We start from the raw sequence: 22,297 nt of genomic DNA, 5'->3' as shown, positions 1-22,297 counted from the left end.
AACGCATGGATTGGCTGCATCACTTACTTAGGTGAAGACAGTATAAGCTGAACGGAATGGAATTTATTTTTCCTGTAACCTGTGGTACATTGCACTTTCTACAGCTCAATATAAGAAGTGAAGTTAAACAGATAGTTAAAAGTCAAGTTTCTTATGTGAAAAAGAGCAAAACTGACATAAGAACAGGTTGGTACAAATCACAGAATCATAGAACTGGAAGGGACCTCGAGAGTTTATCTAGTCCAGTCCCCGGCACTCATGGCAGGACTAATGATTACTTATGGCATCCAAATCATGCTATCAACAATAGAATGGAAACACGGTTGCTACTAGCAAGTTTCTAGCCTGATTTCCAGACAGGTGTGGGCAGGGCTTCTTTTCAGGGAACAGTGTTAGTCAAACAGTGCAAGAAACTACTTCCCTAGGTAGTCCACAATAGGGTTTTTGTAGCGTCGCCCTCAAAAAAAGAAACCTTAGTTCGTCCAGGTCAGGGAAACCATGCTTGCACGAGCCGCATTCAAATGCACTACCATGAATGACCCCTGTGTGGACCGGGCTAGAGTTAGGCTTGGCAGAATTTGATTTTTATTTTATCATTTTGACAGATAATATCAGTGGTTATTTCAAGCATTTTTTTAAATTTTTATCAATTTAAATTTTCACAGTTGTGGGAACTTATGAGCGTGATCAGACAATAACTACTGAACGACAGCAGACACTGAGATTCAAAGAGTTAAAGCTTTATAACTGCTACAACACAAACTGGCAACATCGCATGTCAAAATGTACAATGTAAATATCCTTAAAGCAAACTCCAATACGTTCTTACGCAGCGTTTTTCTTACTTTGCCTAGCTGTACATTTTGATTATTATTGATGGAAATAGTTTTCGTTGGGGTGACAGGGTGGCTTGCCCCACGGTTTGGAGAGCCTGGGACTAAGCCAACCCTGATTACGGAATGAGCCCCACTGAGGGGAATAGGGCAAGTCCCTACAAAGTAAAAGGGGAAGCCCAAACAGCTGTCGCTATGTCAGTAGACACTGCAGGGAAAAAAGGCTCCTGCAGGATCATGACAGCAGGGATCTTGGAGGGTAAAGCCCAGTGTGCAGGAGGCTACGGGGGAGGGAGCAGGAAACCCTGACTCTGTTTGGGACTGGAAGTCAGAGCCCCAGTGAGGGAGGGCTAGGAGATCAGACTAGGACAGAAAAGCCCTGAGGGGTGAGAGAAAATGCCAGAGCTAAGTATGGACTTTTTCTTTGTGTTGTTGGTATGCGCTTTGGGACTCTGAGTTGTTGTAAACTAGTTCTGGTATTAAGCTAGCCCCAGGCAGGGGTACTGTTAACCACAGAAATCCTCAGAGTTCTTAAATGGTATGTCTAGATCAGGGGTGGGCAAACTACGGCCCGGGGGCCACATCCGGCCCTCCAGACATTTTAATCCGGCCCTCGAGCTCCAGCCAGGGAGCGGGGTCTGGGGCATGCCCCACTCTGCACGGCTCCCAGAAGCAGCAGCATGTCCCCCCTCCGGCTCCTACGCGTAGGGGCAGCCAGGGGGCTCTGCACGCTGCCCCCGCAACTCCCACTGGCTGGGAACCACAGCCAATGGGAGTTGTAGGGGCGACGCCTGTGGACAGGGCAGCACGTAGAGCCGCCTGGCCATGCCTCCGCTCCTCGAGGTAAGCACCGCCCGGAACCTGCATCCCTGACCCCCTCCCGCGCCCCAACCCCCTGCCCCAGCCCTGATCCCCCTCTGAACCCTTGTGCAGTTGGCAAATAATGTTGTGCCCTGACTAGCCAGTAGCTCAGATATTCAGTGCTGGCCATCAGAAAGCCAGCTTCTAAACGAAAGGTTCTGGGCTGGTCAATGCTGAAAAGTTATGTCGACCCAGCTATGTCACTCGTGAATGTGAAAAATCCACACCCCTGAGTGATGTAGTTAAGCCAGCCTAACCCCCGGTGTAGACATCTCTAGGTTGATAGAAGAATTCTTCTGTGGACCTAGCTACCACTCTCAGGGAGGTGAATTAACTACAGCAATGGGAGAACCCCTCCTGTCGCTGTAATGAGTGTCTACACTGAGCTCTGCAGCAGTATGTTTTACACTGATGTATCAGTGTCTTCAAATGATCACTGATAGGACCCTACCAATTTCACGGCAATGAAAAACGCGTCACGGACCGTGAAATAAGTCCTTCCCCATGAAATCCGATATCATCTTGTTCCTAGGAGCACCCCAGCAAAGGAGGCTCCTACCTCCAGCTGGGCTGGGGAGGGACAGGACTTGTCCATCCCCTGCACAGCTGCTTGTGGCGGGGGAGGGAAGAGAGGGGGAAAAAGGAAGATCAGACCTCACCTCCAACTCCGGGAACCTCCTGAGGCTGCAGGAAGTTCTGCAGTTGCTGCCTTCAGAATCCAGCTCTGAAGGCAGCAGAGAAGTGAGGGTGGCAATCCCATGACCCCCCTACAACAGGCTTGCGATCTGCCCACAATCCTCTTTTGGGTCGGGACCCCCACAGTTACAACATTGTGAAATTTCAGATTTAAACATCTGAAAACGTGAAATTTACCAATTTTCAAATCCTATGGCCGTGAAATTGACCATAATGGACCCTAATCATTGAGCATCCAACTCCACCACAACAAAACTGCTGCCTGAGCTTCTGTTGCTAGCAGTCACCCGAGTCCCCTGCCCTGTATTGTGAATTAGTGTCAAACCTAATGAAGTTACATTCTGGCACATGAGCTGAAAGTCCAACTGCTAATGCAAATTAACTTACTTGAGGGTTGTTGGTTTTTTAGCTTTTTGGAGAAATTATCAACGTCTACATAAAATAATTGATTTTTACATAAAAAAACAAGGAGGACACCTCAAAACCCTCAAATCTTATTTTTAACAATTTTTTTTTTTTTAATGCCAACCCCTCACCTTCTTAACCCCCAACTGAACCACAAATAAAAACAAGCAACTGAGTTACAAGAGATTATTAGTATGGTTGAGTCTAAAAGTGCGATTTTTAGATTGCATGCCACTCTGTTAAATCTATTGCAGGTGGGTCAGGGAGACAGCACCCTTTGTCCTGAATAGCTGACATTGAAAAAATGCTTGATTTTGCAGTCCTTACTCATGCAAAACTACTATTGAGATCAATAGGAATTTTTGCCTGAGTATGCACTCTAGGACTGCACAAAATAGCAACTGGATAGCAGACTCAAGCAGTATAAATTGTTTTAAAGAGGACCCCAAAGATCTGTTATGGCTCGTTTCAGCTAAGAGAAGCTGGCCATGACATTGTTTCATTAACATCGTTGTCACACGTTAAATGTTCAGGTGCCTACACTGCTGAGCACCCCCTTATGTGCACACTGAATAGTTCTAGGTGTGCAACTCCGCCTCATCTTCTTCAAAATGTAGCCCACCAGGTTAAAGATTGAAACAAGCCTTTAAATATGGCTCTGCAGACAGCCACAAGATTGAGCTGGTGCCCGATCAAGCTGGGAGCCACAACTTATCATTTGTTATTTGCAGGGTTGTTGTACCCACATTGGTCCCAGGATATTAGAGACAAGGTGGGTGAGGTAATATCTCTTATTGGACTGACTTCTGCTGGTGAGAGAGACAAGCTTTTGAGCTTAGGCGCGGTCTACACTAGGAAATTAGGTCAGTATAACTACATCGCTCAGGGATGTGAAAAATCCACCCCCATGAGCAATGCAGTTACACCAACCTAACCCTTGGTGTAGACAGCACTAGGTCTACAGAAGTTGATCCAATAAAAGATATTACTTCACCCACCTTGTCTCTCTAATGTCCTGGGACTAACATGGCTACAACAACTCTGCACACAACAAATTATAAGTCATGGCTCTCTGCAGAGCCATATTCTGTTTCTAGAAGTTTGTTTCCATCTTTAACCTGTTGGGGATTTTCCAGGCTACACAGCTCCCTACCTTACACTGTGATACCCCAGCAAGCCAGACTGCCTAACAGGCCAGCACCTGCACTTGGCTTTCTCTCCAAGGGCTATGAACAGAGTACTGCCCAGAGTATTGTAAGTTACCACACAGCTCCTTCTAAGCAAGCACATTTTATTCTTAAGGTAAAAGCATTACAGAGAAAACACATTAGAACCATAAAAGAACCTACGCGCATGCTAAAAAGCTTATCTGGCTTTTGCGTATTTCTTTAGTACAAGTCCTGCCTTTATGGGTATAGCCAAGAGCTGGAGTCAGATAATGGACCTGATTCTGTTACCCTGCACCTTGTGCAGTCAATTATATCAGTGCAAAGTGGGTGTAAAACGCTACTACTGTGATCTGGGATCATTTTACATGTATTTGAACAGGTGGACATGACTACACAAAGTGCAGGGCGATGGAGAATCAGACTCAGTTCATTGATCAAGTTCTTTTTTTTTTTAAAAATGGGGTAATGCATCTTTTAAAATGAGACAGTAGAGCCTATGAAAGGACTGAGAGTGGTATGGTCCAGTGGTCTGAGCAGAGGGTTGGGATCCAGGAATGCCTGATTTCCAATCTCTGTTCTGACACGGTCTGCCTGGATGGCCTTTTAACCTCTCTGTCGCCAGTTCCCCATCCATTAATGGGGATAATTCGTACCTATCTCAAGAAGTTGTCATAAGAAGAAATGAGTTGGCAATTAACAAAACACTTTGAAGATGAGAAATACCATGCATATAAGTACAAGTTGTAGTTGTCAGTAATAGCCACATGTCAGTAATATTCCAGCCATAAATACAACAGAACTCACCACTGCAGGAATATTTACTGTCCTGATCAGATCAACTGCAGGGTCTCCAACAGACTTCTCTGGTTCAAATACATAGGTCTTTGGGTTCACAGAAGAGACTCTGGTGCCATTGTCCAAAATATGAACATTCACTCTTGGCCTGTACTCTCTGGGAGACAGAAAATTTGGCTCTTAAGAAAATTTGCAATGGTACAAATAATATTTATTATGACTACAGAACTCCTGCTTTAAGAGCATAAAGAGAATGCTTGTGAAAATCCCACCCTCTCAGCACTGGCCTAACTCTGCTCTCACTGAAGTCTGGATCCCTTTGGATCCAAAGGAGGCAGAGTTAGGTCAATGCTGAGCACTTTTTAAAATCCTGTTCACCCCCCAATGTTCTTAATGCAGTCTAGTGATGTATACTTTTTTGCTTTATAAATGACAATGGGAAAAGAAGAAAGATTATAGCCCAAGACAACACAAAAAGATTTAAAGGCCCAATCTAAGGTTCTGCACATGAAATATAGATTGAAAACTATAGTTTTGCCTCTTCACTGTGGGCAAAATTCACGCCTCCTGTGCAGAAGGCCAGTGCAAGGTGTATGCTCCGCTTAAGCCTCATGGCCCGGATCCAAGATCAATTGACACCAACAGGGGAGTCTTTCCATTGACTTCAATGCACTTTAGATCAGGTCCTATGCGCTTATGTGAGACAAGACTGTGGAAAGGGCTTTATGCTGCTCTCTGCACAGGGATGAATTTCACCCTAGGTTCTTGAATATGCCAGGTGAAACACCGGTCCCATTGAAGTCCACTGGATTTTTTCCACTGACTTCAGTGGGGCCAGGATTTCACCTCTATAATACTGTTTACCATCGCAAGCAGCAGATGTCCCAGGATTGCTCATAAACAAGCCTAACACATAGGGGTGGAATGCTGCCAGCTGATCTGATCAGAATTCCAGTTTTCAATACTTTGAAACGTATGCCCCACCCTTTTACAAACTTTAGCAGCCACCATTTCACAAACAATATATACGAAGTTCTGCAGAGCTGGCTCGCCCAATTCCCAAATTAACCGTGCCTAGAACTGTTGCAAAATAAAAGCAGAAGAGGCAGATATAAATGTCAGGGTACATGCTTTGCCAGCATTTCTTTATAGCTGTGTAAGAATGTGGTTATATCTCACTAACTCCACACCAGCTCCTGAGTTAAAAGGATCATATGTTGCCTTTTACAAGGGTTTCTTCCTGAGCAAACATAATCAATGCTGTATTTCATACATTTCAACTCCCATGTTCTATGCCAACTGCACAAGAATCTTCAGAAAGACAAGGTGGGTGAGGTCATATCTTTTATTGGACCAACATCTGTTGGTGAGAGAGACAAGCTTTCCAGCTTACACAGAGCTTTTGTTCAGGTCAAGAAGAGCTCTGTATAAGCTTGTCTCTCTCACCAACAGAAGTTGTTCCAATAAAAGATATTACCTCACCCACTTTGTCTCTCCAATATCCTGGGGGCGATACAGGTACAACAACAGTGCATACAAGAATCTTCAGAGCATTCTAATCCACACACACGAACATACAGCTATATTTGCATTTAATTTTTTTTTCTTTCAGGATACTGGTTCAACCTCTAAGCTGTTTAGAGAGATGCTTATGTTCCATGGAAAATATTCCAGTTAGAAACCAGCCATTAACCCTGTCCCAAATGTTTATACATGACAGATCCACCACACTTCAGCATCCTCACCATTTGGGAACATTTTGAGTCGGCAACACTTCCCATTTGACTTGGCAACAGACTATCATGGAATAATCACCCCTGGAAGCCAGGACTTGAATTGGAGGGGAGGGGGCAGAAGAACTTGTAGAGGGCTCCCAATTTCTATGCCATAATCAGTCTGAGAAATCTCCCACTCCTTAAAGGCTTGGAGGAGAAAATAAAACTCACCCCTCAGGATTCCAAGGGTTGAGTTTCAAAGATTAAAGAGGAAAAATCTTCAATATGGCAAAACCAGACAAAATTAAAGAGCGTTTCCCAGCTCAGCAAGTTTTGGCAGATGAGCAGACTGTGCTTTACAATAAATTACTCCTTTGATCTCCATCCTGTAAAACCAGTAAATATGGTTTCAGGTGACTAGAGAGACAATAACTAATACTATTTTTGGCTCTAGCTAGATCTGAATTTTGCAGCTTATGCCCATCTCTGCAATTACAACAGTTCTATTGAATGTCCCTGTGTTTACTGGGTTTACAGTCTGTGAATCAAAAACATGATTTGTTTAAAGCTACGTCATCTGTCCAGCATGCCGAGTTTATAAATAGCCCTTCAGTATTGTCCAATCTTGTTTACGTCAGTCACAACACTGTTCTCCCCCTGCCCAATTTCAGAGCATGTCCACTATCAAGCCAGCCTGCACTGCCCCCTCAAAAACACAAGCGCAGGCTTAGCTTTAAGCATGGTTTAAGCACTCGTGTGTTTAAAGAGAAGCATGCACTTCTGTGCTCTGCTGACTTGTGGCCCGAGCAAGCAGCTTGATATTTCTCCTCCGTCCCAGTGGGAAGCAGTCTACAATGGCCCCCACGTGACACAGCTGGTGCTGTCAGCAACCCACAGCCCTGGAAAGGCCAATCAATCTGTTGGAAAATAGACCTTCGGCTTCCAGTGTTTCTGTATCAGACAGACTCTATCCTGTACAGACAAGTCAAAATAGGGCAAACCAAACAAAAGAGAGAGAGAGAGAGAGAGAGAGAGAGAGTGAATCACAGACCTTTGAAATGTGCAGCCCTGGCCTACCCATGTCATACACAAAAGTAACTGAGACTGAGCCTCCACCACTCAGCCCCGCCTCCTGCACACTGACTGCAAAATTACATGTCATGGGAGAGCTCTTGCCAGGGGATCTACACACTAGCCATTCATGCTGTGTTTCTCCACATGCGTCCATCTGATCCACCAGCCACAGCACCATCACTGATTCTCCGTCTTCCATCCCAACTGACTCTGGGGCCAGTGGGCCTTGGCAAAGACTGAATTCTCGCAGGACCCTTTCCCCAGTCAGAAGGTTTCAACTCAGTTCTACCTGCTGGCTTTCTAGCTTGTGCAGCCTCACAAATATGTGTTGGCAAAGGCTATGTGACGGGGAGGGAATCACAGCCTGAGAAGGATGACAGGAAGGTGGCACCCAGGCATGTGTCATGAGTACCAGGGGGTGGGGGACTCTGTGTCACTTCACATAGGGCCCTACAAAAACTAGAGCCCTGTTTATCTGTCTGACACACAGGAGAGCGCTTTGATTAGTTGTAAGTGCCACGCTCTGCCAGAACACTTCACACAGAGATGCTGCAGCAGTGGTTCCCAGCGGCATGGGTGTTGTATGAGCAAAGCTTCCAATGCACTGGGATGGGAGCCAGAAGGGCTGGAGGGAGAATATATGGAAGGAACCAGATTGGCCACAGTGATGAAATAAGGAGGGAGGAGAGGCAGAGACTGCAGGAGGGGAAAGGAAGATGAGAGAATAGCAGGAAAGGCAGTGAGAGAATGAGGATGCTGAGGTGTGGAAGGAGAAAGGCAGAGGGAGAGAAATAACATGGGTAATAAAGGCGTGTGCAAAGATCAATGTGGCTGTGAAACATTAACAAACCAGGCTCTCCCTTCAATTCTCTAGCATTCCTTCAAATACTAGGGGCCTAATTTCCTTTACCCAATGGTCCCCAAACTGTGGGGCAGAGGAACGTTCAGGGGGGCATGAAGGGGCTCAGAACAGCCAGCAGCCCCACTCTGATTCCAGCTCCGCGCTGGCCCTGACCTCGGCCTTAGGCCCCGGCTCCAGCCTCGGCTCTTGATTCGCGGTCCCGCTCCTGGGCCTGGGTCACAACCATGGTCCAGACCCGCTCCTGATGCACAAGGTAGATTAAGTGACTCGTCCAGAGTCATACATAGGAAATCCGGAGCTGAGCAATGAATTAAACCCAGGATTCCCAAGTCCCAGTCCAGTGCCTTAGCCACTAGAACATTCTGCCTCCCTTGAGTAAACTCTCTAGCACATAACATATCAACTGGGTTTTTTTGGCTAAGAAACCTGTCATGGTTGTCCCAATCCTCCCAAGTTTTATTTTTGCAAATACAGTAAGGGATATAGACTTACCTGTAGGTGTACGGCCCTATTTCTTCCACAAAAGGGGTATCTCCACTGACCACTTCTAGAGGATTGGTCACATTAAAAAAGTAGAACTGCATGTAGACTGGTGGAGGAGGGTCTTCCCAGAGGTCAAAGGTTTCTGTGCCATTCTTTAGTACTGTTCCCTACACAACAAAAAAAAAAAAGAAAATCACACGGTTGCTGGGCATTCTGTGAAGATTCGCTGTAGGAGAGAGAAGAAACGGACTCGTGAGTTGCCCTTGGACTGAGACTGAGGCGGTCCTGGGCCCTGCAAATACTTCTCTATGGGCTTAACTTTAAGCACGAGTAGCCCCACTGAAATCAAACGTGTGCATTAGCCTTCGCAAGGCCGGGGCCTAGAGCTGCAGAAATTCTCATTCTATTTCCCTCAAATGTTTGTGTCTTAAATTGCCTGGCATGTAGACTTACCAGCCAGGGCACAATGAACTATGTCCATACCAGCAACACCTGTGCCTCGGTGAGAGAACAGCTTCACCCCCTCCATTTGGTTTTATTTGGGGCACAGAAATCTTTTAAACTATTACTGAAATAAAGGACCTTATTGTCCTCAAGTAGTAGGTCCCTCTTGAATACCACTTTGGGCCAGATTCTGACACCCTTACTCACAATGAATTATCATTTAGGCCTGGATCCTCAAAGGTATTCAGGCACCTATATAACTTTGAGGATCTGGGCCTTACTCCACAAGTGGTTTCTTCCAGCGTAAGATTCTACTAAACCAGAGTCAGGGTATCAGAATCTGTCCCTATATTAATTCTGGGTGAAATGCACCCCTCCACACTTCTTAACCCCTTAGGCATTTCTCAGCCCCTCTGAAAATCAAGGCCTTAGACTGTAAATTCCTTGTTGCATTAGCTTCAGTAAGATCAGGATTGGGACCATTATGCTTAAGTGGGGAATAGAGTGTTGCACAGAGGTGAATGTTACCATCTGTATACATATAAATACAACTCAGAATTTACATAAACTGAGGAAGGTTTGTCTTTGACTGTCATCTTATTACAAGTCAGATGTAGTTATACCATAGTGACATGCTTTAAGCTTTATCCTGTTATAAATGACCAGGTATAACCTGACAGGATCCCACCAGTATGCACCCTGGGGTCCTGGGTTCTCTAATTCATAGAAACCGGGAGCAGGAGGCGGGGAAGCAGGAACGGAAACAGCTAGCTCCACTGGGGGTTTTCAAACCCTTTGTTTTTAGTTTTCTAACTAGAACAATTTCCGACGACTGCATTGCACTAGTAAAAATAGGGACAAAGGATTAAGGACGTGTAACAGGCCGGCAGCATTTATATGGAACCTCCCCCCCGAGAGATGTTGATCCTGCCAGGGAATGCTAAATTAAATGGGTTCTGCTGATTCACCCAGGCAAGTGGATTTCTATTCTCTGCAAATATAGAGGTGGGAGTGGCCATCTAGAGATGGAGGATGCAGAGTCTGTGGCAAACAGCCCTGAGGCAGTCACCCTAGGAGTGCTCAGACTAGGAGAGAAGCTGAGCTTTGTGTTATTGTTAATTTCTTTGCTAATAAACCCAATTCCAGCAAAGGGGTGAAGTTCTGACTCTGCAGCGTGTGAAATTTGTTTTAGGTCAGACTGGCATGAGCACTTAGTCTCAGGCTCCAAGCCTGCAAGTTACTGAGGGTCCTCACATTTATGTGGGCCAGGACTTAACAGCTGTTTTAGCAAAATCCCTGGCTGGGCCTGGGTTCCTTTTCCACCCCCATTAAAGATTTTCCTAACAAAAAATAAATGCACACAAATCCATCTGCTATCAGCTCATCTTGTATTCTATAGAAGTCTATATAAGAATGTCCATAAATCCCTGTTATTGTAGAATCACTTAACTATTGTATCGACAATTCATCTATAATTACAGGGTCAGGGTCAGAATGCCACCTTTTTACATTTCCTCTAGAAACATGATATATAAGTCTCATTCCAAACGTGCTCATTTTGTTTTGAAAATGACATTACAGCTATAATGCAGCAGTGCTATAAAAAGAGAAAATAAATCAATATTGGGGAAAACGGTTTCAGCTTCACTAAAGTCAATGCAGAGATATATCTGACCCACTAAGTTAAACTGTTTAAGAAAAAATCACAAAGAAAACCATATCTTCAATGCTACATCACCAGGAAGAGGGGGAAATAATCTGCAACTAAATGGATCACATCTCCATTCGCTCCTTTTATTTTTCTGGGAAATCACATTAAATATTGTAAACACAAGCTCAAAAGCAGAAAGGGCTGGAGAACTGCCAATTCTTGGTTGGTGCTTATAGGATCTTAATTTCATCAACACCATTTGTTTCTTGGACGCATTCTGGGTCTCCCAGCCTCAGTTTCTGTTTCCTTTCCACTTACATTTTTATTTTTGAGTAGTTAGATTGATAGAATGAGCTTGGGATGGCCGCAAGATTTCTAAGTGGGAAAGCAAGCTGGCCCAGATCCTCCAAAGTATTTGGGCACCTAACTCCCACTGATACCAATGGGAGTTAGGCACATCCACGGATATCTGGGACAAAGGATTAAAGGCCTGTAACAGGCTGGCAGTGTTTGCATGGAAAACCCCTCCAACGAGAGATGTTGGTCCTGCAAAGGAATGCTAAATTAAATGGGTTCTGCTGATTCACCAAAGCGAGTGGATTTCTATCCTTTGTGGATATAAAGGAGGTAGGAGTGGACATCTAGAGATGGAGGATGTAGAGTCTGTGGCAAACAGCCCTGAGATAGGATATCTGGTCCATCATGTCATGTAGCACACCACAGCATAACCATAGTAATACACAGGAGTTACAGGGTGCTTTTCATAAAAGGATTTCAAATCATGTATTCTGAATATGCCACATGTATTACGAAAACATTATTTTAGAAATGTTTTGGGGAGTTATTTTTTAATTCCATGGGGACTCCCAGTATTTCTGACATCCTATTTCCAGTAGGTCCTGATGTCTTAGGCCCTGATTCTGCAACTCATTCCATGCAGGTGGACTCCTGCACCCATGCAGAGTCCCACTGATCCTTCCTTCGAATTCATGCTAGTGGATTAAATATTCATTGTTTCCCCATAGGCACGCCAAAGATCCTAAGAAGTTATAACACCTGGGAATAGTTATGTTCCCCTCCTGCAAGGTTTCATTCTGATTTTTCAAGATGCCCACACTCCTGGATTGAGTACAACTGAACAGCAGAGTAAACTTCTTCAACCCCTCTGAGTAGGACTCCTTGACTCAAGTCTAGGTATATTTTCCCCATCTCCTAGGGAATACTCACTTCTAAAGTAACATTTAAACTGGCCATTCAGTCTTATATGCCTGCATGTTATCTGCACAGGGGGAGAGGGATAGCTCAGTGGTTTGAGCATTGGCCTGCTTTAAACCCAGGGTTGTGAGTTCAATCCTTGAGGGGGGCCACTTAGGGATCTGGGGCAAAAATCAGTACTTGGTCCTGCTAGTGAAAGCAGGGGGCTGGACTCGATGATCTTTCAGGGTCCCTTCCAGCTCTATGAGACAAGTATAGTGATCCACAGCTTCATCAGCCTAGCTTACAGCAATTGTGATTGTCCCAGGTCTGGCCATTCCTCCTACTACACAATTCAGACTGATGACTGCCCATCATAGCATATCATCATACCTGGCTGCAATTCGAGCTTTGCTGTAAGGCCCTCAATGGATTAGGGTTCATCTGTCACAAAGACAGCCTCTCCCTCTGCAACCTACCTCAACGGCTGTGAGCAGATGGAGTTGTTGCAGCTGCCGGAGACCAGAATAAAACTCTTGAGAGCTTGGAGCTGAGGGATTTTGGCACAGACTCTGAACTGTGGAACTCCTCCATCCGGGATTGGGGAAAGCCCAAATCTTGCCACATTTCAAATGCAATGCAAGATTCATCCGTTTGCACATGCTGTCCTAAAATATCACTGACTACATCATATAGCCAGACGCTTTTTCCTAGCATGCAAACAAGTATGAACAACCCCACTAAATAAACAGCAGAGTCAATGGAGTGATAGTGAGCACAATCTTTGGGGGCTTTTCTTCAGTTTCTGCATGTGGCACCTAGATCCGACCAGGAGGGGTGCATTAGGTAAGCGGAGAGAGAGTACCCGACCCTGCATAGCGCAGGTGCGTATAAGTACAAAGTAAAAAGTGACGAGCAAGAGGAGCACAAGGGAACCCAGTCCAACAGTAGCGAGAGCACCATTGCGCCAGTACTAATTTATTCTTACCTAATAGCAGGAGTAAGGCCAAAGAAGAGAGTGTAGCTAAGGGCTTCACCAGCATGAGGACAATCACACATAAGCCCATGTCTGCCACAGACACTCCCATTCTCCATCCCAAGCTCTGTTGTACCTCACACCGTTTAAAGTCAGAGTGAGCATACATACAGTGGTGGCGCAACCAACTTCTACTTAGTGCAAAGGAATACAGTCATAATTTTCAAAAGTTCCTCTGTGACTTAGATCCCTAATTCTCACTGAAAGTCAATGGGACTTAGGTGCACCAGTCACTTAGGTGCTTCTGAAAATTTGAAACTTTACTTGTGCCTAAGCTTACCCTCCACTCACAGTTTCACTTGCACTCCTTGCTGTGTGCTGCACAAGGACTAGCCAGATTTTCTCCTTCCTCCCCACCATTAACCCTTTATGCTAGGAGACTATGGCCTGGTCTACACACAAAGTTGCACTGTTTTCGTGTGATTCTTTGCATGTGAACTCTCCTATATCAGTTTCAACCCGTCTTATATCCATTTAGCTTGCATTGGTAAATTTACAGGGTCAAGCTAAACTCTGAGAATCAATTTTAAACAGACTGAAGAGAGTCCTCACCCACAAGTAGCACAGGCTTAACTAAACTGATTTTAAGTTAAACCAGTGCAGCTTCTGCGTTTAGACAAGCCCTTTGTCAACGCTACAACAACAGTACCACGCAGTGCTTGGCAGCCTGGTCTGAGCTTCAGAAGACCTGGTTTCTAATCCCTGCTCTGCCATTGTTGTATGGACATGGCCAAATCATTTCATCTTTCTGCACCTCAGCTTCCCCAGCTGAAAAGTGGGGATGAGGATACTCGCCCTGCTTTGTGATCTAGAATTGAATAGCACTGTATTATAACCAAATATTATTAATAATTAGCATGAAGAGTGTGCACTTACTGTTAGGGCTGATATCAGTAAATGATGATTCCTACTATAACCATTTTTTAAAAGTAACCATTAATGCTAATCGAATTGACCCATCTTGACTCCAGGCTAGAAACTCTGGACAACAACCATTCAGAAACAAAGGACAGATAGGAGAGGAGAACAAATGGCTTAAAAAAAAAAACTATGCTAAATAACACCCAGGAATTAATTTTAAATGCTTTTAAAAATTGATAGCCATGTGTTATGAGGTTTAAAAATACTGAATATATTTTAATGATTAGCCATGGCTATCCTCGCCTGACAACAAATAAAGCACTGATCCATACAAAAGTCAGGAAAAGTTGAGAGAAATTTATCAGCAAACATGAAGACAGAATTATTCAAGATAAATGTCACTAGGACCGTATAAGACAGGGGTAGGCAACCAGTGGCACCTATGATTTTCAGTGGCACTCACACTGCCTGGGTCCTGGCCACCCGTCCAGAGGGCTCTACATTTTAATTTAATTTTTAATGAAGCTTCTTAAACATTTTTAAAACCTTATTTACTTTACATACAACAATAGTTTAGTTATATATTATAGACTTCTAGAAAGAGACCTTCTAAAAAGGTTACAATGTATTACTGGCACGTGAAACCTTAAATCAGAGTGAATAAATGAAGACGCGGCACACCACTTCTGAAAGGTTGCGGACCCCTGGTATAAGATGAACTGTAAGACAGCAGGTACTCAAAGCTTTATATGCTTGTCACCACTTACTTACTGCTGCTTTGGAGTGTGTCCCTTAATTACAGTCATTAAAGCTACTGGCATCTGATTACATTTCACACTCTTTTAAAAATCACACATCCATTAGGCTTCCCCGGGAAGGGGGGAGGCTTATTAACAAAGGATGGTTGTTTTAAAGGCAGCCCTGGCAGTCTCAAAGGATTTTTGCTGCATTTTCAACAGGACATTTCAAATCAACCTTCTTTAAAATACATTTATCCTCAGCCTTCTCGGTGCAGCTCAGGGGCAACCTCTCTAGCTCTCCCCCACAGCCTGATGTCATGGCACTGCTCCCCACCCTGCCTGGACTCCAGTGGGGCTTTGCCTAGGATTACCCAGGCCTCGAGGGAAGCCATCAGGCTCCATCCCCTGCGCCCCTCGCTATATTTAGAGCTAGCCAAGGCCGCCTGCGGCTTGCAAAGGAGCCGGGTCCGGGCTGCGCTTGCGGCGAAGTCTCCCCCTGCCCTGGCTGGCTCGGGAGGGACGCTCACCTCTTTCACTTGCAGGTCCACCGCTCTCTGGAGGACGTGGGCCACCAGCAGGGCGACGCTGGCGATGAGCAGGGTCATGGACAGGATCCCCACCGTGGAGAGGCAGAACTTCCTCATGGCGGGGGGCGCCGGGCGGCCGAGCCGCTGCTGGGGAGCCGGAGAGGAGCCTGCCGCTGCCGGGCTGCCGGGCTGCCGCTCTCCGCCTACGCCAGCGCGCTGGCGGCCTGAGGCGGTGCTGCTCGGCCGGGCACCGAGGCGCCGCCCGCCGGGGGAGCGCGGCGCTGGCGCTGCCGCTGCCCGGGGAGGGAGGCTGCGAGTTTCGGTTTCCTGGGCAATCGGGCAGTGACGCGCCGGCTGCCGGCGGGCTGAGCTCCGCGCGGGCTGGGCAGGGCTAAGGCCAGGCCCTAGGCCCGCCCGCCCAGCTAGGGGGATGAGACAGCAAGTGTGGAAAATCTGGACAGGGGGTAATAGGCGCCTATATAAGAAAAAGCCCCAAATATCAGGACTGTCCCTATAAAATCGGGACATCTGGTCACCCTACGCCCAGCCCTTGGCCTCCCCTCTGCAGCATTGTCCCACCAGGGTGACCAGATGTCTCAATTTTATAGGGACAGTCCTGATTTGTGGGGATTTTTTATATAGATGCCTATTACCCCCCATCCCCTGTCCCAATTTTTCACACTTGCTGTTTGGCCCCCCCTATGTCCCACAGACTTAATGTTTCATGCCCATCGGGTGACGAGAGAGCAACTGTGAAAAAATGGGATGGGGGTGGGGGATAATAGGCACCTGTATAAGAAAAAGTCCCCCAAAACGGGTCACCCTAAATGCCCGGTTCGGGAAGGGGTCTTGCCTCTCCCCCTAAGCAGCTGGCGCTGGCCACTGGATGAGGTGGGTTGCTGATCTGGATCAGGCTGGCCATTCCCATCTGTTTTTCTGTGGGTTGTATTTATATAGCAATCAGCTCATTTCATCTGTGGGTTCGTGTATGGAGACTGGTTTTTCTAGTGCTGGGAGAGCCAGTTTGACAGGGTGAGATCGTTTGAGTGAGTAACAACAACAGAACATGAAATACAATCAAATGGAGAGAGACAAAAATGCACTGGGATGACTCTGGGCAGGGGGGATCTCTGAAGATTTGTTTTCATTTGACTTACTTGGGACTGAGTGATTATGACAGTGTCAGTACAGTACCTATACAGAGCACAGGTGGGACATGAAGAGCCTGAGAACTGTAAGCTACTTCCTTGGAGCTAGTCCACATTACACAGTTAGGACGGCTTAACTACATCACTAAGGGCTGTGAAAAATGTAATTAAGCTGATCTAAGCCCTGGTCTAGACACCTCTTGAACAGAAGAATTCTTTCCTTGACCTAGCTACCGCCTCTTGGAGAGGTGGATTTACTACAACGGAAGAACCCCTTCTGACGCTGTAGGAAGTGTCTACACTATAGCTATGCCACTGTAGCATTTCTAGTGTAGACATATCCTCAGACTTGACCTGGTTGGCTGCTTGATTATAGGCCATCTGCACAAGGGTGCCCTGGGGTCATGGAGATTCTGATTCAGATGAACATTGTTTGAAGCTCTTTGCTTCAGAGAAATGCTAGGCAGCAAGATAGTCATTGTGGCTTTAGAGCTAAAATTTGAGAAGACTGGCGAAGGCACCCAATGGATCTAAACCTTTTATCATACAGTTATTGCAGAGATCTGTTCATCAGAAGTTCTGAATTAAGTTGCTGGTGAATAAACCACTGTGGTGTAACACTGCACTGATACTACGCTGCATAAGAAGGCTGAGATGCCTACATTGCTAAAAATCACTTTATCCAGTACCCTTTCCTGAGCACACAGGCCATGGGAAAATCCTTGATTGTTTGTTATCCCAGAAAGGCAAAACCAACAATCTTTGTGTCCAGGACTAAGCAGGCCCTGGCAGGGCAATGAGCTGCCCATACGTCTTTCAAGAGTAACAAAACCCTCACCCATTATTTGCCTGATCTATCAGGAAAAAAAAATCTAGCAAAAGGGATGTGGAATTTATGGTTACTGCTTGCAGTAAATGCTCCCATTGGCAGGGATCCTATTGCACATGGAATTTTGTTAGAGCATATATTAGCTATACAATATATCCAGATATTTAAAAGTTTCACCGGTGAACAAGTGGAAGAACAACAATACCCCAGATGGGAGAGCAGAATGCGGGAAAAAAGCCCATTGTCATAGGGTCAACACACACACACAAATTGCCTCAGTCAGTATTGAATTAACCTTCACATGTCATTATTTCGTAGAGAGCACATTCTGCCATAATTCAGTGAAAATCAGCTTGCGCTAATATAGTTGAACAGTTCATGAAAAATAAACAGACCAATGCACTATTGAGAGATTTCTCCTTTTAAGACCCTCAGCTGAGGAGTGTAGCTCTAGCATCCCTCAGTAATCACCTCCAGGGCACTGTTTGCAGAGAGTAAGGAGCCCTGTGAAAGCAAAGGCTCCCTCCCTTCAGCAGTGCCTACTGATCTAGCTGTCTCCCATTATGGCCCCAGTGATTTCCAAGGGGAAAGTGAGCCCTGTCAATGAAGAGGACTCCTGTCCTGTAGCAGGGAACAATGGCGCTAGCAGCACTAGTTTTCCAACCACAAGATGCAAAAATCACAAGTCAGGCCTCCAAAAAAATAAAAAATAAATCATGAGATTTAAAAAATAAAAAGGTTTGTTTTGTTTGCCTTCTGGGTTTTGAGCCTTTGGGGTTCACATTTCAAGCTTTTCTCTACAACCATGTGGGTTTTTCTTTTAAATTACTAATGTTGCACCCTGCTTCATTGCAGCAAATGTTGGAATATTTTTGTGGTATGCATTTTTCTGCTTCTTAAAAGATACTAAACCACATTCAACATGTATGGGGAAATTGGAACAACCAAGTTATAATTAATGTAGTTTACCCCCTGAAGTAAAAAAAGTGTACGATTTTATGGGCAACTTTGTTTATTTTAGTGAAAGGTTATTAGATTTCAGTTTTGAGGGGGTGATTTAATTCTGTTTTCTTATAATGGTTCCAAAATGCAAACAACAGAATAAATCTTTGGAACAAGGAAAGGAAACTCTCATGAGTTCAACCACTGGAATTACAAATTCTCCCCTATACCAAATGTATTATCTCTTGGGGATTCTTCAAGAACAGATGCCTGTTTAGAGATTGCATTAAACACAGTTTTAATGGCCTTTGAAGCAATGCAGCAGAAGTTTGTTTCCAAACTAGAAACCTTTATTTTTCAAAGGGCTGTTTCTCCTCACACTTAAACTGGTTTCACATCAGATAATTCCATTGTTTTAAGGGGAGTTACTCCTGATTCACACTAGTGTATGGGCTTGTCTCCATGGTGTGTTAGTGAAGAGCAAGCCAGGATGTGACTCTACAGTGCACAGGTTTGCCACATGCGAACTGGCTGCACTAAAAGTTCTATAGTGCACTTTGACATACTCCCATTTCAAACAGCAGGGAACTTTTAGTGAGCGGGAGTAGGGTCTACATGGCCAGTTAGTGTGTGACAAGCTGGATTCATGTGTGGATTCAGATTCTGGCTTCCTGCACACTAACTCACCATGTAGACAAGACTTGGGTGAGAACTACAGGGGAACTACAGGCCAGTCAGCCTCACCTCAGTCCCTGGAAAAATCATGGAGCAGGTCCTCAAGGAATCAATTATGAAACATTTAGAGGAGAGGAAAGTGATCAGGAACAGTCAGCATGGATTCACGAAGGGGAAGTCGTGCCTGACTAACCTAATTGCCTTCTATGATGAGATAACTGGCTCTGTGGATGAGGGGAAAGCAGTGGATGTGTTATTTCTTGACTTTAGCAAAGCTTTTGATACTGTCTCCCACAGTATTCTTGCCACCAAGTTAAAGAAGTATGGGTTGGATGAATGGACTGTAAGGTGGATAGAAAGCTGGCTAGATCGTCGGGCTCAACGGGTAGTGATCAATGGCTCCATGTCTAGTTGGCAGCCGGTTTCAAGTGGAGTGCCCCAAGGGTCGGTCCTGGGGCCGGTTTTGTTTAATATCTTTATTAATGATCTGGAGGATGGTGTGGACTGCACTCTCAGCAAGTTTGCAGATGACACGAAACTAGGAGGCGTGGTAGATACACTAGAGGGTAGGGATCGGATACAGAGGGACCTAGACAAATTAGAGGATTGGGCAGAAAAAAACCTGATGAGGTTCAACAAGGACAAGTGCAGAGTCCTGCACTTAGGACGGAAGAATCCCATGCACTGCTACAGACTAGGGACCGAATGGCTAGGTAGCAGTTCTGCTGAAAAGGACCTAGGGGTCACAGTGGACGAGAAGCTGGATATGAGTCAACAGTGTGCTCTTGTTGCCAAGAAGGCTAACGGCATTTTGGGCTGTATAAGTAGGGGCATTGCCAGCAGATCGAGGAACGTGATCGTTCCCCTTTATTCGACATTGGTGAGGCCTCATCTGGAATACTGTGTCCAGTTTTGGGCCCCACACTACAAGAAGGATGTTGAAAAATTGGAAAGAGTCCAGCGGAGGGCAACAAAAATGATTAGGGGTCTGGAGCACATGACTTATGAGGAGAGGCTGAGAGAACTGGGATTGTTTAGTCTCCAGAAGAGAAGAATGAGGGGGGATTTGATAGCAGCCTTCAACTACCTGAAGGGGGGTTCCAAAGAGGATGGAGCTCGGCTGTTCTCAGTGGTGGCAGATGACAGAACAAGGAGCAATGGTCTCAAGTTGCAGTGGGGGAGGTCCAGGTTGGATATCAGGAAAAACTATTTCACTAGGAGGGTGGTGAAACACTGGAATGCGTTACCTAGGGAGGTGGTGGAGTCTCCTTCCTTGGAGGTTTTTAAGGCCCGGCTTGACAAAGCCCTGGCTGGGATGATTTAGCTGGGAATTGGTCCTGCTTTGAGCAGGGGGTTGGACTAGATGACCTCTTGAGGTCCCTTCCAACTCTGATATTCTATGATTCTATGATTCTATGAGAAGAGAATCAGTCCCTAGTCTCTAAATCAAAGACAAAATTGGGAAAAAAAAATCTGAATCTTGTAGCTAAATGCAATGTTCTCCTGTGAACTCTGATATTCATAGTGGTGATGCTTTTCGTATTAATACAATTAAAGAAAATGCTGTTTTAGCTGAACATTAGAAACAATGTGAATCAATAGAAAGGCAGGAACACTGAGGCAGTCGGAGTTCTGGAGGGTAACAGCACATTTGAAATGGAAATTAGAATCTGAGATTTGACCGGATCACTTAAGACTAAATTTAATTTATTATTGCAAAGAAATAAAACCTTCTTGAAGCTAATGAAACTATTTGGATGTTTAACGTTGGACACAGGCTTGAGGATTTGTGGGATCAAACCTTGAAAGGCTTTTTTGTGCAGTCTTGTTTGTGCTAGTATTTTTCTCATTCATAAAGATCTAGCCATAGAGACAACAAGGCGTCTGGTGGCACCTATCCATGGAGAGTGTACTTGTACGATTTGGCCATACAGATTTTCTAGATTCTTTATATGAAGTCTTGGTTTGGTGAAAGTTCTTTCACCTTTAAAAATACATATGAAGCAACTCACTGTTGATTATATTTTTAAAGTACATAACTGACAAAATTTCTACACCTGAAGTACAGTGTGGGAAGACAGTGGGTGCAATGTTAGATCAATGTGTCATAATATGTTGTAATCACAGAACAAGCAGAGACTTATCTTCCTTTCAGCCATGACATTGCCAATGGGAAAAGGCATGATAACCCTGATTCAGCAAAACATTTAAACACATGCTTAATCGTAACAATCCTGCTATCTTTTTTCTCCCTCCCCTCCCACTTCTGCCCTTCCCTCTCCCCTCCTGCCCCCAGCAGCCCTGGCCTTCTCACCCACTTCCCTTCAATATCCTCTCTCCCTAACTTTGTCTTTCTGTTTAGCAAAATACCACCCCACAAATCCTAAAGAATTCTGGCACTAACATGATGTTTGCAAACCATACCTCTATTTTCTCTGCTTGTATGGTACGTCTCTTGTCAGTTTTGTCTATTTAGATTGTAAGCTCTATGGAGGCAGGGACTGTCTATTACTCTATGTTTGTACAGTGCTTAGCACAATGGGGATTGGTGCCTAGGTGCTACCAAAATAAACATAATAAATAATTATCATCTCATCTCTCCTCAGCAAAACACTTTGCTGCACTGGGGCGTCACTGAGTAACTAATGGTGGTGATAGTGTCACTCTCTCAGGCAAAATGGGCCAATATCCAAGTGCAGACAGGCCCTTCTGTGCATGAATCTCACTCCCTATGCACAAAATGGTGCTTAGCCATCTCTAGGGCAGTGTCCTCTGCATTGTAGCCTGTGATGGGCTCTCTGCAGGGTTGGGATCTGCATGAAGGAGGGGCCTGGGGAGACTTAGGGTGGGGAGCAGGACAAGTGTGGATGCATATCATCCTCCACTTCAGTCCCATTGAGATTTCCCAGAAAAGGCCAGATAGCAAGCGTCTGTAATACCTTTTCTGCAGAGCCCCGCCCACAGGGGGATATCCTTTTAAGTAGGGGTCCTGCAGGCAACTGTTGCCAGTGGGAGTCCATGGTAGTGTGGCTCTGATGTCTCCATGCTGCTAGGGAGGAGGGACATAGAATCAGTGGGTAGGCATGGAGCCTCCACACAGAGGCCTATGCTCCTGCGCAACCTCTGTGATCCACACAGGTTTCTGAGGCTCCTCCAAGTTTGGAGGTAGAACCTGTAACTGATCATCTGAAGTGCAATCCTCATGCCCCCAAGTGGAAGCATTTGGGGGGGAGGGGAGAAGGGTGTCCATTATCTCAAAGTGCTTTCCACACTCTGAAGCAGTCCAAGCACCCCTGTGCATGCTAAGCTAATCAGGGATGGAATCCTCCCCTCAGGTGCACAGGGAAGATCTTTGAG

The 22,297-nt window shown here is 45.3% G+C and overlaps 1 protein-coding gene across 3 annotated transcripts in view; it reads right to left on the bottom strand.

The window, feature by feature from the left end:
* The window catches only part of SCARB2 (scavenger receptor class B member 2), a 36,101-nt gene extending 20,574 nt beyond the window's left edge, over positions 1-15,527 (bottom strand). For all 3 annotated transcript variants that reach the window (XM_054030546.1, XM_054030545.1, XM_054030543.1), the window contains exons 1-3: positions 15,347-15,527; positions 8,903-9,060; positions 4,769-4,916 (exon numbers count right to left, since the gene is read on the bottom strand). In XM_054030546.1, the coding sequence (XP_053886521.1) occupies positions 4,769-4,916; positions 8,903-9,060; positions 15,347-15,463 (423 nt within the window). In that variant the 5' untranslated portion in view covers positions 15,464-15,527. The remainder of the gene's footprint in view (positions 1-4,768; positions 4,917-8,902; positions 9,061-15,346) is intronic.
* Positions 15,528-22,297: the final 6,770 nt, after the last annotated feature.

Source organism: Malaclemys terrapin, chromosome 5 (genome assembly GCF_027887155.1).
Source record: "Malaclemys terrapin pileata isolate rMalTer1 chromosome 5, rMalTer1.hap1, whole genome shotgun sequence".
NCBI lineage: Eukaryota > Metazoa > Chordata > Testudines > Emydidae > Malaclemys > Malaclemys terrapin.
The sequence above is the reverse complement of the archived record's forward strand: the minus strand, read 5'-3'. Positions and strand labels throughout refer to the sequence as shown.